Source organism: Elgaria multicarinata, chromosome 8 (assembly GCF_023053635.1).
Source record: "Elgaria multicarinata webbii isolate HBS135686 ecotype San Diego chromosome 8, rElgMul1.1.pri, whole genome shotgun sequence".
Lineage (NCBI taxonomy): Eukaryota > Metazoa > Chordata > Lepidosauria > Squamata > Anguidae > Elgaria > Elgaria multicarinata.
In genome coordinates, this window is record NC_086178.1 from 41,649,390 (window position 1) to 41,666,368 (window position 16,979).

Consider the following 16,979-nt stretch of genomic DNA (forward strand, 5'->3'; position numbering starts at 1 on the left):
AGGAGGGAAATAATTTCAAATGTTTGGGATGAGGCTGTTAATATATGAAACCAATTTGGTCATTTCAGCAGTGTAAATTTTGTAATATTTTATGTAATTAATTCTGGTAAGAACCAAATCTTTTCCAATAAAGAGCTACACAACAAATAGGACCCAATGGGTTAAAAAGACAGACCATATTCATGAGCAATAAACCAGTAAAGATCTAAATGGCTGTGGCACAACAATAATAAAATGAAAAGAAATTTGTCCAATTGCTTTGGAGTTGTCCATTGAATACAAAAAAAGCAACATTTAGCTTTATTATCAGGTACATGATTTTAAACACATTTTCTGTAAACGATCCTGTGGGTGAAAGTTATGTTTAGGAACATAGGAAGCTGCCTTATACTGAATTGGACTCTTGATCCATCTAACCCAGTATTACTGACACTAACTGGTAGCGGCTCTCCAGGGTTTCAGGCAGGATTTTTTCCAACCCTACCTGGAGATCCCAGGGATTGAATCTGTAACCTTCTGCATGCAAAGTGCTCTACCATGAGCTGCAGCCAGTTTGTTGAGAAGTGCAAATATTACCATTACTAGTAGGACCTGCAATGAAATGTTGCACAGTACATTGCTACTATTCAGGGTTTCAGCCAGCCAGCCGGTTCTGTCCTCTTCCAGGATGCTCCATTCCATTACCCCTCTCCTTCAGTTTTCCATCTCTCCCCAAACAGTCAGTCAGCACTTTGTACCTGCTCATTTCTCATTGGGCTGTTTTTGGAATCCCCACTCCCACCCGCCCACTGCTTTTCCCCTAACTATTTTTTGTACTTCTGCAAACCTAGAGCTTCCACCAAGCCTAATGATACCTCCTTCTTGTGTGTGGCTGTTACCATTTTGGCTACCAAAGAATCCATATTCAGAGAACTGAGTTTGCTATCAGTATGTAGAGATGTGTGAATCAGCAAACTGCGAGCTTGCTGAAGTTCTCCAAATTTGATCTCGAAGCTCATTCCGATTCGAGTCTGGAAATCAGATTGTGAGCGTGTTTTTTTTTTTTTTTTTACTGTTTGCCTGAAAATCTGTGTGTATTTTTCCAAATGTAAATGTACACATCAGTTGTGCACATCTTTGTAAGCTGCCTTGAGAGCCTTTTTGGCTAAAGGGTGGGATAAAAATGCTAAAATAAGTAAATAAATCTTTGAAATGCATGCATTCTTCTCCCATTGATTAATGTGTATTTGTGCACATTCTTCAAAAGGACACATTTTTCATGTGCATTTTTCAAATATACACATGCTGTCAGATGGATTTCTTAGGATCTGCAATTCACATTGCAAGCATAGAAATGTACAGACTTCAACTGCTGGTTGTGTCAAAGTCTGTGTTTAGTCCAAAAGGTATGAACTGGGTAAATCCTGAAACACTGGAATGTATTTCTCATACATCCCTCATATGGTAATATTCACAGGTTTTCATGTTAACATTTTGTTTTTGTTTTTTGTTTTAAAACACCTGTAATCTCTTCCTGATCTGTCAAGGAGTGTAACCTTTCTCAGAAATTTTCCAGTGAGTTGGAATGGATTTGCTTGGATATATGAAATTATAAACTGCAAATACCTGTATTCCTTTGATCAAGTGTTGGGTATTGTTATATAAATAGATCAAATCAATCCTCTTGCCCTCCTCCCTACAATGAAGCCAACAAATCTTGTAGATACTTAAGGGAAGGAAATACAGTATTTAACAATTATTTTTGATTCACAGTAACCATTTGCAGGTTCTTTTATCTAAACTGCCACTTATCTGCTCCTACAAAAATGCACAGGTACACTAACTATCATTACAGTGTTATCTTTAAATGAGTGTTGCTGGGTGTTCTATAAGGAGAAAACCATGTCTGAATCAAGCAAAGTACAGCTCCGATCCCAGTTTAAACACACCATTGAAATTGAGTCCAACAAATTAAACTGTATAATTAACTTTTTTAAGTGTTTAGAATACACTGCAAATACACATTATCAGTAATGAGACCTAATAAAAAATAATCAACATCCAACTCTGGCTATTTACTCATCCTTGTCTCACTCTTTTTCTTTAACAGGGATCTGATTCAGACCTAATGCTAAATTATGGTTTAGTGTTACGTACACATATCCCTGTACTCTTCCAGTTGTGAGGACAAGACTGGCAATTTTCACTTCCATTTTCAATTAACCATCTTTTATTATTATGTCCAAACTCAAAACTGTGGTTAGTTGTAACTATGATTTAGAGTAACCTTTCTCAATCTGGTACTCTCCAGATGTTGGCCTGCAACTCTCATCATTCCTAACAGTCAGCATGACCATTAGGCACCAGGTTGGGTGAAGGATGGTTTAGAGAAACAATCTAGGATTATAAACCATGGTTTGAAGTTGGCTTATTTCACTAAATCACAGCTAAGACTGACCATGATTTGTCTGTATTTGGAATAAAGATGCATTAAAAAATGGTTAGAAAATGAAAGGAAAAGTGTCCCAGCGACCATGGGATATGGAGTGTTCCAACTCCCAAGGCCATAGACAGTACTACAACCTTGGGAGGGGGTATTTCAGATCAAACTATTTCCCCTCATTCACCTTCTTGCAGCCTCCATGGAAAGCATGGTGATTGTTCTTCTGAGGTGACAACAGTGACCTCGGAAAAGCTCAGGGAAGGCAAAATGGGATTGGTGCATGTGGGGAGGGAGGGGAAAGATGACGCCAGGATTCACAAGATCCTACAGCCACTCTGTCGTTGTGCCTCCCCATCACCGATAAGTGAGCTAGACAGGCTCAGAGGCCCATCTAGCTGAAACATTCTAGATGAAATTGCATCCATTGTTGCTCCTGCCCTGCCTGGCTTATTCTCACAGTGCTTTGGGTAGGTGAAGGGCTATGATCTAATAGAATGTTTACTCTCGCAGTGGATCTATTTGTTATTATTGCAGAATAGCTGCAACTCACTCAAACAGGCAACTGCGCCTGAAATGATGTTTTCAGGAAGGGAGTCTGAGGAACTGAGGCAAAAAGTGGTGACAAAAATGAAATTGTCAGCCTTATTGATAAACTGAAAGCAAATAAATCACTGGGCCCTGATGGTATCCATCCTAGAGTTCTCAAAGAACTCAAATATGAAATTGCTGATTTTCTAACCAAAATATGCAGCATGTCCCTCAGATCAGCCTCTGCACTTTTGCTAAACACACACACACACACACACACACACAAAACAAAAACCAACAACAACACAGAAATATCAGCATATTATATCTTAAAGCTCAATAACTAAGACTTAGGAAAGGCATTTCAACCTTTTACAATAGGGGGAAAAACTGCACAAAAGCTGGGAAGCCATTAAACAATTGGTGGTTTGGGGGAAAGGGGGCATCACTTTCTGGGAAACCCAAGAGGGCCAAATTGGTACCTCTGTGGGCTGGATTTGGCCCCTCCACTAGAGGTATACCTGTCTTAGAGATCTCCCTTTTAAAAAAAAATATAAAAATGTAAATACATATCCCAAAAAACCAGAATAGGATCCGATCTTGCAGTCCTATATACTTAACTCAATGAGGTTTGTTTCTGTGTAATCCCATGTCTACGTAGGATTGCACTGCATATAGGGGGGAATCAGGACTGTCTCTGCTGAACAGGGGCATTTGGAATGTGTGCCTGGGTCATACTTTCTCCTCTTCCCTCTTGCATATCCCATGAACATTTTTTTGCACATGGCTTTTTCTATAAGAACTGGAGATTTCATTCAGCACATTCAATCTTGGCAGGCTGCATGTTCCCTGAGCAGAGACAGGCTATGCATTTCAGAGCTTTTCCTTTAAAAAATAATAAAAAAGGAAGCATTGATGTAAAGGTGCCTAAACATTCTCAGGCCTAGAGGGTGGTATTGTATATTGGAAGAAACCTGCCTTTTTTCTTTTTGTCTACAGGCCCAACCGTATTCACAGGAGCTGCTACATTTGTCCTTCTTCCCATCAGTATTTTACAGATGCCTAGCTTTGCAGAATATTTGTTTGCTTCAGGGTCTCTATTTCTATATAGATATATAACACCTCAGCACATGTAACTGAGAAGCACAGTTGAAGGCAGACACTGTTGTGAAAGAGTATGCTTAATATTCAGGGTGGTGTCCCTTTAAACAGGAAAATCAGATTATAGCAGTTCTTCCCTGCATTGTGTAGAGGAGCCCCTACAGAGTGAAGAAAATAATGATTTCATTTGCATATGTGCAGAAAAGCCAGGGCCCAAGATGTCCATTGATCAAGCCTTGTGCTCAGAAGCTACCTCGTGTCTTTGTTTTACATTTGTTTCATCTGAGCAATTTCGAGTAGGAGGAAAAAGCAAGCTAGGAGCTTTAGAGCTGTTTAGAAAATACCCACCATTTGGTGCAATCATGTGCATTCCGAAAGGAGGTAGTAAAAGGCCTTTTGGAGCCAAGGAATAAAATTAAGCTGCCTCAAGGATGCTTTCAGAGAACATCCAGGGAGAATGACTTATATGCCAAGAGCAACAGGGAGAAAGAAAACAAAACTCTTCACTACCCCCCTTTAATATAGAGGATTGTGTTTTTGTTCTAGGTTGTGATGTTTTAAAATTAAGCAGATGTTTTAAAATTAAGCAACCCACATGCTTTAAAGTAATTAGAAGAACCCCCCCCCAAAAGGGGGGGGAAAGGTTACATCAATAGATTAGTTAGATTTATCTGTTCCAAGGTCAATAGTGATAAGACGATGGTGCAAAATCCTTATTGTCCACCATGTAAATCATCAGAATCATCAAAAATAATTGGATCTCTAGTTAGTTGCAAAATGTTCCCAGTGTTAACAGTCCACTAGCCCAGCAGAATAGAGAAGGTGCAATTGTTCTGCAGTGATCAACAGCCAGAAGTTTTGCAAGGGTTAATACCATACCTAAAGATGACAATCCCTTCATTAAGAGTGATCCTTGAAATGATTTTTTTTCAAGCAAGCCTTTGAAGGAAGGCTGACCCTAAACTAGGGTGACCATATGCAAAGGAGGACAGGGCTCCTGTATCTTTAACAGTTGCATAGAAAAGGGAATTTCAGCAGGTGTCATTTGTATGCATGTTGCATGTGGTGAAATTTCCTCTTCATCACAACAGTTAAAGCTGCAGGAGCTATACTGCAGCTATACTGTGGCCAGATTTAAAAGAGGGCAGGGCACCTGCAGCTTTAACTGTTGTGATGAAGAGGAAATTTCACCAGGTTCTCCATATATACAAATGACACCTGCTGAAATTCCCTTTTCTATGCAACTGTTAAAGATACAGGAGCCCTGTCCTCCTTTTCATATGGTCACCTTACCCCAAACCCCTAACACAGTTTTGTAAAGAATTATTATGGAAGCAGGGATTTGCTTATCTATCCTCTGCATTGCTTCTACACTCCCACTTCTTCCACTTCCAGACTCGCTAGTCCCCTGCTACCCACATCCCTCCTGTTATTTCTGTTCTCAGATTGGAGATAACAGCAGGGGTTCCTAAGAACATAGGTAGAGCCATGCTGGATCAGACCAAGGGTCTACCTGGTCCAGCATTCTGTTCACATAGAGGCCAATCAGCTGCTCATGGGAAATGTACAAGCAGGACATGAGTGCAACACCACCATCCTGCTCATGTTGCCTCAGATACTGGAGGTAGCATAGAGCCAACAGGAGGGCATTCCTGTAGGGGGAATTCCTCCAGGGGGTGGGGCTTGGAGGCCAAGGCCTGCCCAAGCAGCTTCCACAAGCTGAATCCAGAAACTCCATGAGCTGGAGGTTCTCCATCCCTGAAGTACAGTATGCACATTTTCTGCCCCCCCCCCAATGCATGAAGGGGCTGTGTGGGCTAGTCCTGACTCACAGTCTGGAATGCATTCAGCAGCCTTGCCACCCCATCCTCCATGCATTCAAAATGCTTTAGAAAGGCCTCTATGCACATTCCAATAATTTTCACCTCTGAATTTAGCTGCAATCCTCCTAGCAGCTGAGAGGAAATTACAGCAACAATGTATTGTTTCCCCATTGCAATTCCAAGAGTTTGGGGGTGGCAATTAAGACCCATTCACTTTTCAAAAGACCTGCTCCAGGTGGTGATGAGAACTACTGGAAGCAATGAGTGAGCCAATGACAGGGATCAACATGGCTGCCTGAATGTTTTGACTCTCCTTGAGAGTGTGGCCACAAGGACTATCCTGATGAGCGCTGGCGCTTCAACATATATCACTACGCCACTGACTATAGGAAAAGCCTTGACTACTTCTTTCTGTGCCATAAGGAAAAGAACATGCTTGCACAGCCCATCATGTTGCACTGTGTTTCCCTGTCACAGCCGCCATGATGGTTTTCCTCTCTGACTTGCCAGAAGAGTGAGCCAATAAGAGGACACAGTCTTGGCTATCATAGTGCAATTTTAAAGGACTAGGAACTGGTCTGAGGATACTGCTGTGAAAGGAAGGCATGGGGTGGGTGGGTGTGCCATTGATTGTGCATCTGCTCAGCTGGGGGCAACTGCTACTTGTCCAGGGCGTCCAAGCTAGCAAGAACAAATTTACAGCACTCCCGGATGGAGAGCTCCTAACACTATGGATCAAAATACATTGGGCAGCTATTGGCCCTGTTCAGAAGACACTTTAAACCACGGCTTTAACCATGGTGAATAAGGCTTTTCACCTTATTCACCTATTTGCCTTATTCACCATGGTTAAAGGCGTGGCTTAAGGTGTATTTTGAACAGGGCCATTCTGTCTTTTCCTCCCAAGAGGATGTTTGGCTGAAAAGAAAAGAGACATAAGCAGCGGTGGGAAAATGTGGAAACTTAGAATAAATTGATACATAGTCAACATGATACGCTTGGTGCCACACTCTAAAACAAAACAAATTACCAACGACAACATTTCCAGTTTATAAATGCATAGATTTTATATAAACAGATTTTAAAATGTGAAATGAAATAAAACACCAGCTGTTGTCACATGGAGGCTTACAAGTGGAAGACATCATCTGGGCTGGGCTTGGGGTAAAATTCTGTGAATGATGCCTGGGCAAAGCCTTGTTTAGAAGCACCCTTAATGGCCATCCTGAGCAGCAGAAGCAAAATCAGCTGAAAGAGATTCATATTGAGAAAGCCAGTCCCAGATCATACCTCAGTGCCAACAATGAACTTCATCCCACGTACCTGCTTCCCTTGGATTATCCCCGTAGTGCTAAACTTTCATGGTTGTTGTTGTTTTTGCTACCAGGAGACAGCGATCCTTTGCATACCAGGAAGTGAGTTTAAGGGGGGAAATGTAAAAAATAATTAAAAATCAACAGATGAACCAATTCAAATTTGGTATGCTTAAAACTGTCCCTAATATATATTACTGTGCCAATTTTGGTGTCTTTATCTTTAACATTTATGCGGATGTAAGCATTTCTTTAAAATCCTGCTCCAGAGGTGGCTTGGAAGGTACGCTCAAAAAGCAGGGGCTAAATACGGCAAATCTTTTTGCTTTATTGCACAATTAAGGCAGGATGCATAGGAGTACTTCACAATCAAAGCAGATTATAAGGTGGAAAACTTCTGAGTCCTTTGCATGCAATTCGCAGTGATTGTACAGTATAATGCTGGTGTGATAAAGCTCAATGTCCCTTTAACCAATTTGGCAATACTATGACTGGATCTAATAAGAACAGCAGTTTACACTCTCAAATACTCATTTAACTGTCTGTCTCCAATACAGGTCCTTTTCAGCCAGACCCTTTGTCAGTTAATGCCAGCCATATGGATCTGTCTCTTGTAGTAAGACAATTAACACAACCAATTGGACTTTTTTTATAAAATAGAACATGCAGAAACTAGAATCAGAATCTGCTGTATTTTTGAACACTCACCTCTGATGATAAGGCTGCATTATTTAAAAAGAATGAGAGATGTCACCTTTCACAATTTGACAGTGTGGTGGCTAAGGTGTTGGACTGGGAGTTGGGAGATCCAGGTTCTAGTCCCCACTCGGCCATAGAAACCCACTGGGTGACTTTGGGCCAGTCACAGGATCTCAGCCCAACATACCTCACAGGTTTGTTGTTGTGAGAATAATATGGAGAGGAGGAGGATTATGTATGCTGCCTTGGGTTCCTTGGAGGGGAAAAAAGGCGGGATATAAATAATAATAATAATAATAATAATAATAATAATAATAATAATAATAATAATGTTTCTTAGAGTTTGAAATGGAATATGAGTTGCAGGTTGGGTTATTCTCTCACACCAAAAAACATATTGCCTCAAAGAAAGCATTACAGCATGAAAATTAGTCTATGTTCATTTATCGTTCATTCTGACCTTGCTATTTTTGATTGTGCCTTTGTGTGTGTGTGTGTGTGTGTGTGTACACACACACACACACACACATGTACTGTGTACCTTACCACTTACTCAGTCCATTTACAATGCAATCTTATGCGTGCCTACCCAGGTGTGAGTTCCATTGCGTACAATGGGATGGGATTTACTCCCACGTAGGTGTGTATAGGGTTGCAGCCTAAATGTATCCAATGACCCATCTTTCCCTGCAAAGGCTTATGTAGCCAGAAACCAGTTAGCTTCTAGTGTGTCACAGCACTCCTTGTCTTGATCTCTCCAGGCAAAGAAGATCTAAAAAGAACAGGTAAACGTGCTTGTGCAGGTATATTACATACGGATCGTTTCAAATATAGGTGATGAGAGTGCAGGGTAGTGCGGGGGAGAGAATTTTTGGTGCACACACTTTTTTATTTTTACCTTGTCACATTGACGTCTTTGTCCACCACCTCGTCGCTAACCGGCAGCCCGCGAGGTGGCGCTGTTGGTTTATGTTGGAACTGCGCGCCCCCTCGCTCTTCCCCGCCCCCCCTCCGCCTTGTGTGAATGAAATGCGTCGAGATTCCTTCGCTTCTTTCCCCTTTTTTTCTTGTGGTCCCAGCCGTGGAAAAAGCCGATTTTCCTATCCGCTAAAGGGAAAAGCAAAGCAAAAGACGGCACGATGGCATGCTGCTGGGCTGTTCGTCTGCATCCTCCTGGGCCCCGCGGACTTTTGCCTGCGACAACTCCTAGGTTAGATAAAAGAACAGACAGGACGATTCATTCGGTGCCTTTGCGAGCTGCAGTTTGAGCCGCGGGAATTTGCTTGAAAAGTGAGAAAGAGCCCCAGTTGGGGGAATCGTGCGCTCCCTCCACAGCCGACTCGTCCAATGCCTGCAGCTAGCAGGACGTGGGGGGGGGGGGGATCTCTCGAAGGAATCCTATTCAAAGAGATCTGAGTGGATGTTGCAGGTTTGGCAAGCAAAACAAGAGGCTATTCCGCATATTCTTATTTCATGTTCATGGTTCCGCCCCCCCCCCTCCCCCAAGAAGAAGGGCAGGATGGCTTGCTTCCCTTTTCCCATCGTCCCGTATATTTATGAAAAGTTTTCGCCGGTTCCTTCGGATCACATAGGCTGCCCAATGTGTGTGTGTCGATATAATTCAGCTGGATTAGATGAAGAGCCAATTAAAAGAGCCGACCTTGTTGACAGGCTCTACGAAAAACAACTTCTTTTCTCTCTCTTTTTGTGATTTGGCGTAATTTCCATGTAAAAATCATGAGGGTCCCTGCCTCGGATCCATGTTTTTGCACTGTGGAGGCACCCACGAGTGGCGGACCCATGGGTGTTGTGGTTCAGTCTGGAGGCAGATGTTAGTCTTTGGGGGGATTTGACATGTTAGCCTTTGGGGGGATTTGCTCTGTAAGAATCATGAGGGTCCCTGCCTCGGATCCATGTTTTTGCGCTGTAGCAGCACTCATGAATGGTGGATCCGTGATTTGTTCTGATTCAGTCTGTGGAGGCAGATGTGCTCTGTGATTGGATGGTGGTTTTGTGGGTGTCCTCTTTAAAAATCATATGAAATCGTGAGGATCCCTTTTTGATTGCATGGATCCTTTTTTTACTTTCTTCCTTTTTTAAAACCACCAATACATGCAATAATCCCTTCCTGCAAGCCCTTATCCCTCCCGCTGGCTATTTTGGAACATCTTTTATGGGGAGATCACCCTGGAAAAACGATCTAACTCCAACACAATTTGAATTAAATCGTGCACACCAAGCAAGTAATTATTCCGCATTCTTCGTCATAATCTCTCTCATTCAAGACGGATATTAACAACAGTAACAACGACAACAACAACAATAATATCCCAATAAAAAGTTGGTGTTTTAGATGATGATGATGATGATTATTATGAGTCTCCCATATAAACTGGGAAGGTGGGTGCGGGAGGGGAAAAAAGGAAGACGGCTAATTTCATTGTATCAAAGAAACCTTGGCTAATCGCTTCCTTCCTGTGGAATTAGATTCAGGACACCGCTCGTTAGCAAAGAAGCCCAGGAAATTCGCAGACTTATCTGAACCGCGCGGGGTGGGGAATTAATTCATGAAAAAGGAGCGTTGTACAGTGCCAAGCCTCTTAAACACGGCGATGAGACTTATCCGGGAAGGAGCGAGAGAGCGCAGACCCAGACCCGTCGCCAGCCACTTTTGCCCCGTACGGGCGAGCTCGACAGACGAAGTGATGGCTTAGGAGGAGGAGGCGCGGAGCGAGCCGCGAGTGGGCGTGCCTTTTGGGGAAAGGGGGCGGCCGGGGGCGGGCCGGGGCTGGCCAGCGGCCCCTCCGACAGGCGCACGGCGTTGATGGACGCCCGGACGTCACGGGCCCTCCCCGCCTCCTTGGCAATGTCTACAGTCTGCTGCACTCCCAATTTAAGCATTTATTCCACTGGGATAGAGGAGTCTAGAGCAGCGCTGGCACCAAAAAACCATGGCTGGGATTGTATATTTCGTCGTCTTTTCGCTTCTCTTTGGGATTTGCGAGGGGGTCACCGGCTCTCGGATATACCCGGCCAATGAAGGTGAGTGTGGAGAAGAGGGGAGGGGGTGTCCCGGTGCGGTCCGAGGCGCTCCCCTCTTTTTCTGGGAGCTAGAGTCCGTGTGGTTTGGGTGGCTGCCGCTGCCGCTTCGCCCCCTCTCTTTTTGCCACCAGGAGTGCTGGTGGCCGGGACCGTGCGAAGACGCGCGCTCCTGGGCCAGCGCTGGGCAACTTGTGCGGGCAGGACATGAAAGTTCGACCCAGGCGCCTGCAGGAGGGACGGACGGACGATTCCGCGGTGGGCTGCCTGCAAAGTCAGGCTGCTGGAGAGACGGGGGGGAGAGAGCCGAAGAAGGGCAGCCTTTCCGAGGGGCTTTCTCTAGGGCGCTTCGCCTCGCATCCAGGCTCCCTCTCGCTCGGCGACATCGCCTCCCTCCTCCTCCCCCCACCCACCCAATCGCCCCCCAGCCACTCGATGGGGACGCGAAAGTTTGGAGCGGCCAGGCTCGCTCGCACCTCGCCGCCTTCCGGAGCTGGATTTGCCGCAGACGCGACATCGCTGCGTTCGGCCAGGTCCCGCGCGCGCGGCAGCGGCGCAAAACCGCGTGGGAGCTTGACCTGGATTCTCACAGCGAGAGCCATTGAGCCAACCGGGCGCCAGGGGGGGGGGAAGCCCCCCCCCGTTCGAGGATGGAGGCGGCCCACTTGGGATATTTTGGGATTTTTTTTATCCATCTCTCTCTATAAAAAAATACTATTCTAGACCGGAGCCCTAAAGTTCAAAGCACTCCTCCGCCCTTCCCTTCTCGGAACAGGACTCCGTGTCTCTGTCCGCCCGCCATCCCCCTTCCACCTCTTGGCTTGCTGCTGCTGCATTCCGCGGCTGGGGCATACTGAACTGTTTCCTTACTGACCTTCTTCTTGAAAAGCCGGTGGGGAAAGCGAGCAAGACTCGCGAATGCTCTTGTTTGTAAGCTTGAGGTTGCATAATCGAGGGCACGCGCGCGAGCACACACACGCACACGCACACGTTGAATTTGACCGTCTGCCTAGCTGTGCACCACGTATCTAGGTGGTCTCTGCATATTCATAGACCAGCGTGACATGAAAGGGTGCGTGTATGCGCGCACCTGTGCGGTCCCCTGTGTGCGTGCGAGCAAGAGATGCCCCCCTCACACACACGCGCGCGGTTTTTTTTGGGGGGGGTTGTTTTTAGTCCGGCTGTTCGTAATTTGCCCCCAATGACTCCTAATGCAACCTGGCATGCTATCATGTCAGAGGCCTGAAAGATCACCTGGAACATAAGACAAATGCAAGCACGGAGCAGCTTGAACTTGAAACGGAGGAGCAAAAGAATTCGGCAAATTCATTTGCCTCTGACTGGCCTCAGGCTGAGGGATTTGCCTGCTCTTGCACCCGCTGCCCCATTTTTCTTATCTCCCCACCCCTCCTTCTTTGCTGCCCATTATCTTTATCCGCAATTGAGCCACATGTCTTCCCCTTTGCTTGGTCTCATTTGTCTATTTTTGGTTGGTCTCAAAGGTTGCAGCATTGTCCTCTGTGGTGCAGAAATGGTGGGCTAGTTTGAAAAGACTCTCTCTCTCTCTCTCTCCTTCCTCCTTCCTTTTACAAAACGTATCCTGTTCTTTATCTTTTGAGGGGAAAACACCCCACCCCACAAAATTTTGCACAAACATTACAAATTATCTTCACTGGCTGTAGAAAGTAAACTGAATAATATAGCTGCTCCATTCCAAAAGGATAGCTCACTTTTGTTTGTTTATAGTTACAACCCTTTATTTATGGTGTATTTAGATACAGCAGTTTTGTAGACTCACTCTCTTCTCCTCCCCCCCACCCCAATGACCAGGGGAACCTAAGCAGCTGAGATTTTATTGAATCTGTCTTAGCATCATTTATGTTAAATCTGTACCAGGGGAGTCATTTTTCACCTTTACACACACACACACAGCTCATGTTTCTGTTAAAGATGGACCGTCAGGAGGTATAGAGAATGCAGTGGTGGGCCATATGACAAGCTGTTCACCCTATGTTCCCCTCTGCTCCCCCTCCTTTGTTTCCTATAGAACTAACCTCCCTCCGCTACTCACTCTAGGCATCCAGTGCCTCAGTTCCAGCAAAAAAAAAATCAAAGAAGTTAAAAATAAATAAACGAAAACTAAACCAGTTTTCTTGCAAGTGTCATCAAGCACCCAGAAGGCAGGAAGGGAAACACATCAGGCTGAGTTCAGTCATTATGGTGGCATTGATACACCCAAGTAGGGTTAAGCTATATGTCAAACTATATACTGTACTGCACCTGCTTCTGAAATTCACTGACATATTCCTAAGAGATGCACATTTCATAAGCAGAAGTGACAAACGGTGTAAACAAGGACATTTCTTAGAAAGCAAATAAAATTGCCTTTCATTCACCTATCAGAAGCATATGTTAAATACAGTGTTGCTACAGGTATATTGTTCACTTGTCCCTTCAGCCTTTTCCTCACCTTTGTACCTCAAATGCTGCAAGCCTAAATATGAGTGATCCCCATAAAACAGAGTGGGACCTTCTGAGTAAATATGCCTTGTTCTGCAATTCTCTGCACACCCATGAAGTAAATCCCATTGAGTGCAGTGGGACTTCCTTCTGATTAAGCATACATAGGATCATGCCTTCCATAAAATTCAGGGACTAAATAAAATCACGGCTAGGATCTTACCAATAGCAATATTTCTATCTTGGACTTATTTCTTTAAAAATGCAAACTATTCCAGTTTGACTGCAAGTGTTAAAATGGCCAGGAAAATTGCCTTTTGAACATTGTTCTGAAGTTGTATTGCATAGAGTTCAGAGAATCTGCTGTGAGCTGACAAGTTCTGGGTTCAAATGTCACTTTAGCCATAGAATTACTAGGTGACGTTAGGGTCTATGGCTCGACTTCTTACCTACCTATTAGTAATATTTAGGGATATTAAAACTGTCTTATCCACTAGGAATGTTGTAAAGGTTATTGAGATACGTGAAGCACTTTGAACACTGTGGAAATGAACTATGTAGATGTTGGCCCCAATCCATAAAATATTAGTTGCCCTTAAGTAACAAGCTAGTTGCACATACATGAACTCTTACACATTTCAAAAGTAAGTCCTATTGAGTTCAGTGGTTGAGTTCACTGATTAGACAAGCATGGGATTACACTGCAATTTTATCTGGATCAGGCCAACTGTGTATGTCCGTCCCCCCCCCCCCCCCCGATTTACTATTAAATCCATGTTTGTATTGGCATGAATGAAAAAAAAGTTTTGATTTAAATTTCAGTTCAATAGGATCTTCCTCCTCACATGTGGGAACACTCAGGTAATGTTTTTTGAGGAATCAGTCTGAGTTTCAGTAAGTGAAACATAATATTTATATGTGTTTTTCCCTTTTTTGCAGTTACCCTATTGGATTCCAGATCAGTTCAGGGAGAGCTTGGGTGGATAGCGAGCCCACTGGAAGGAGGGGTAAGTTGAATCTCTGTCTAATCATAAAGGTAAATGGCAATGATTTTTAAATTTGTGGTGAATCCTGTTTGCTTGATTCATCGTCGACTGTGGGGAGAAGGTTAGATTTATTCCATGGCCTATGATATGAATTGCACTTTGTTGGAGAAATGTAATACCCCTCATGGGTAGCTGCGTTGCAAAAGAACCATAAAGAGTGGGAAGAGACTTTTAGAATCAGGAATTTGATCAAGAAACACATACCTAGAGCCCAATCCTAAACATGTTTCTTCAGAAGTAAATCCTATTTAATTCAGTAAGATTTACTTTCTTGTAAGTGAGACTTCTATTGCATTCTTACAGCATAATCATCTACATGTTTACTGAGAAGTAAGCCCCACTGAACACAGTGGAACGTACTCCAGTGTAAGTGTGCAGAGGATTGCAGCCTGAGTCACATCTAATATAACTAAAACACCTAGAGAAAATGTATTATGGTAATCAAATGGAAACCCACACCTATTTCTTCCAAAGAATCTTTTTAATAACATTAATATTTGTTGCTTTATATGAATACTATATTGAAAGCCCAAGAATCCAGTTTAATTACTCACAAATTATATTCCATTTCACAAAGGCAGTGAGGATTCTGTACAATTTCCAAAAATCAACTTAAATATTTTAATAGGGTTAGATTTAAAATAACTGCCATCCAGTTTTCAGATGGGTGGTGCTGGTAGAGGGGATTAGTGGATGCCTAAAACAATCCCAAAGATGTGAACTCACAGTCATTTAATAGATTTATCTCCCAGTGAGTGAAAACACACGCTCTGAGTTGATATTGTAGTTCACAAGGTTTCCTCTTCTTCTTTTTTACATCTGTCAAAATGTCTCCTTTTGGGGGGCGGCAATGTATTATACAAAGAAAAGCAGAACAAGAGCTTGGCCTAATCCATTGGTGAATGGCGAATGTTTAACACATTTGCAGATTTAGACGCTGGGAGAGAACGGAATCTCAGCTGAGTCAGCTATAGACAGACCTTCACTCCTAATTTACCAAAGGATTTGTAGACAAATAGCATGCAGCCAGTCCACAATGGTGCTGAGAAATTGCTGAGTAGACCATAATTCGTATTGTATATATTGGGTAACTTAGAGTACTCAGCATCTCAAAGGATCAAGAATTTTATTAATTAAGTAAAACATAACCTTATTTTCACTGCCACACACATAGGGTGAATATTAAGATCACTTTCAGAGGGAAAAATGCCAACAATGCAAATGGTAGTCCCACAACATTCAAATGCACACAAATCCCTTTAAAATTAAATGGAAACTTTTTTTTACTGTGCTTAAAGGCATAGAATTGATGCCTAAGTCCAAATAATTAGAAATCAAAGTCTTGAAACATTACTAAATATGTAAAAGAACAACAGCAACACACACACACAAGAAGATTTCTTCAGTGTGTTATTGAAATATACTGTAGTTTAGCATTCCTCGCTCCTGTAATTAAAAAAGGGGGGCAGGGGGAGAAATAGTGGCAAATGGAAGGAATGTGAGGCTGTTTATTTAGTGATGCATTATGCATAAGCTCTGAATTAGCCCTATCATGGGAAAATTGGGTATTGTCCTGCCCGTATTGTTGCTCTGACTGAACTTGACTGCAGTCAAGTTGTGCTCCTCCTATGCCCACTGTGCTGTCCCTGGAACCATTTTCCCCCCCAAGAAAGAGGGAATGATTGACAGGCCTCTGGCGGTGCAGACAGCACACATTCACTGCTGATTGCAGGCAATTGCCCTCATCTTTTGACAGTGGAGAAAGGTACAGCTTTATCTCAGTGAGAGTCAGGCATCCCAGTTAATCCTATACCCTGGAAAGGTCAATGAATTAAGTCTTTCTTTTGGTGCACCCAGGGGCAACCCTTCTGCAGATTCAAATATCTTCATTTTAAATACTTCAGTAATCTAATGGATCAGCAGCAGAGGAAATCACTATGTTAATAATCATGTTAATAACAACTTGCTAGGTATATACGTTTACATATGTGTGTAGGTTTACACACACACACACACACACACACACACACACACACACGCAGGAATGATTGACTTACATCATAAAACTTAAGTTTGGTGAAAAATGCAGCAACCTCATACATGACTAGTTTTTAAAAAGTGCATGTGCTCCTTAAAGTTAGCAGTGAAAAATTCAAGAGGGCACAGTATGTTTTCAAGTATGTCTGCATGATTGCTTGGAAACCTTTTTTTAAAGCTTCATATGCTGCAGATTTCTTTCAAAGCACTGGAGACAGAACACTCCTTCCTTCCTTCCTTCCTTCCTTCCTTCCTTCCTTCCTTCCTTCCTCTCTCTCTCTCTCTCTCCCCCCCTCCCCTCCCTTCAAGAACGGCCAAATATGTAGCCTTCAAAGATAATCTCTGCTTCCTTTTATACTGTGTGTAGCTCACTGTATGTAGCAAAGTCCCCGTTTTTATAGATCCAGAACAGGTCATTCTTGAAGTGTGAAGTATTTTATGCGTTAATATGAGACACTGGAGATAAAAATAGGCCACTTTACCAGTGAATAGAGCTATTACTAAATCCATA

At 43.2% G+C, this 16,979-nt stretch overlaps 1 protein-coding gene across 2 annotated transcripts in view; it reads left to right on the forward strand.

The window, feature by feature from the left end:
• The first annotated feature begins 10,791 nt into the window (after positions 1–10,791).
• The window catches only part of EPHA4 (EPH receptor A4), a 170,171-nt gene continuing 163,983 nt past the window's right edge, over positions 10,792–16,979 (forward strand). For both annotated transcript variants that reach the window (XM_063132227.1, XM_063132228.1), the window contains exons 1-2: positions 10,792–10,928; positions 14,325–14,392. In XM_063132227.1, the coding sequence (XP_062988297.1) occupies positions 10,838–10,928; positions 14,325–14,392 (159 nt within the window). In that variant the 5' untranslated portion in view covers positions 10,792–10,837. The remainder of the gene's footprint in view (positions 10,929–14,324; positions 14,393–16,979) is intronic.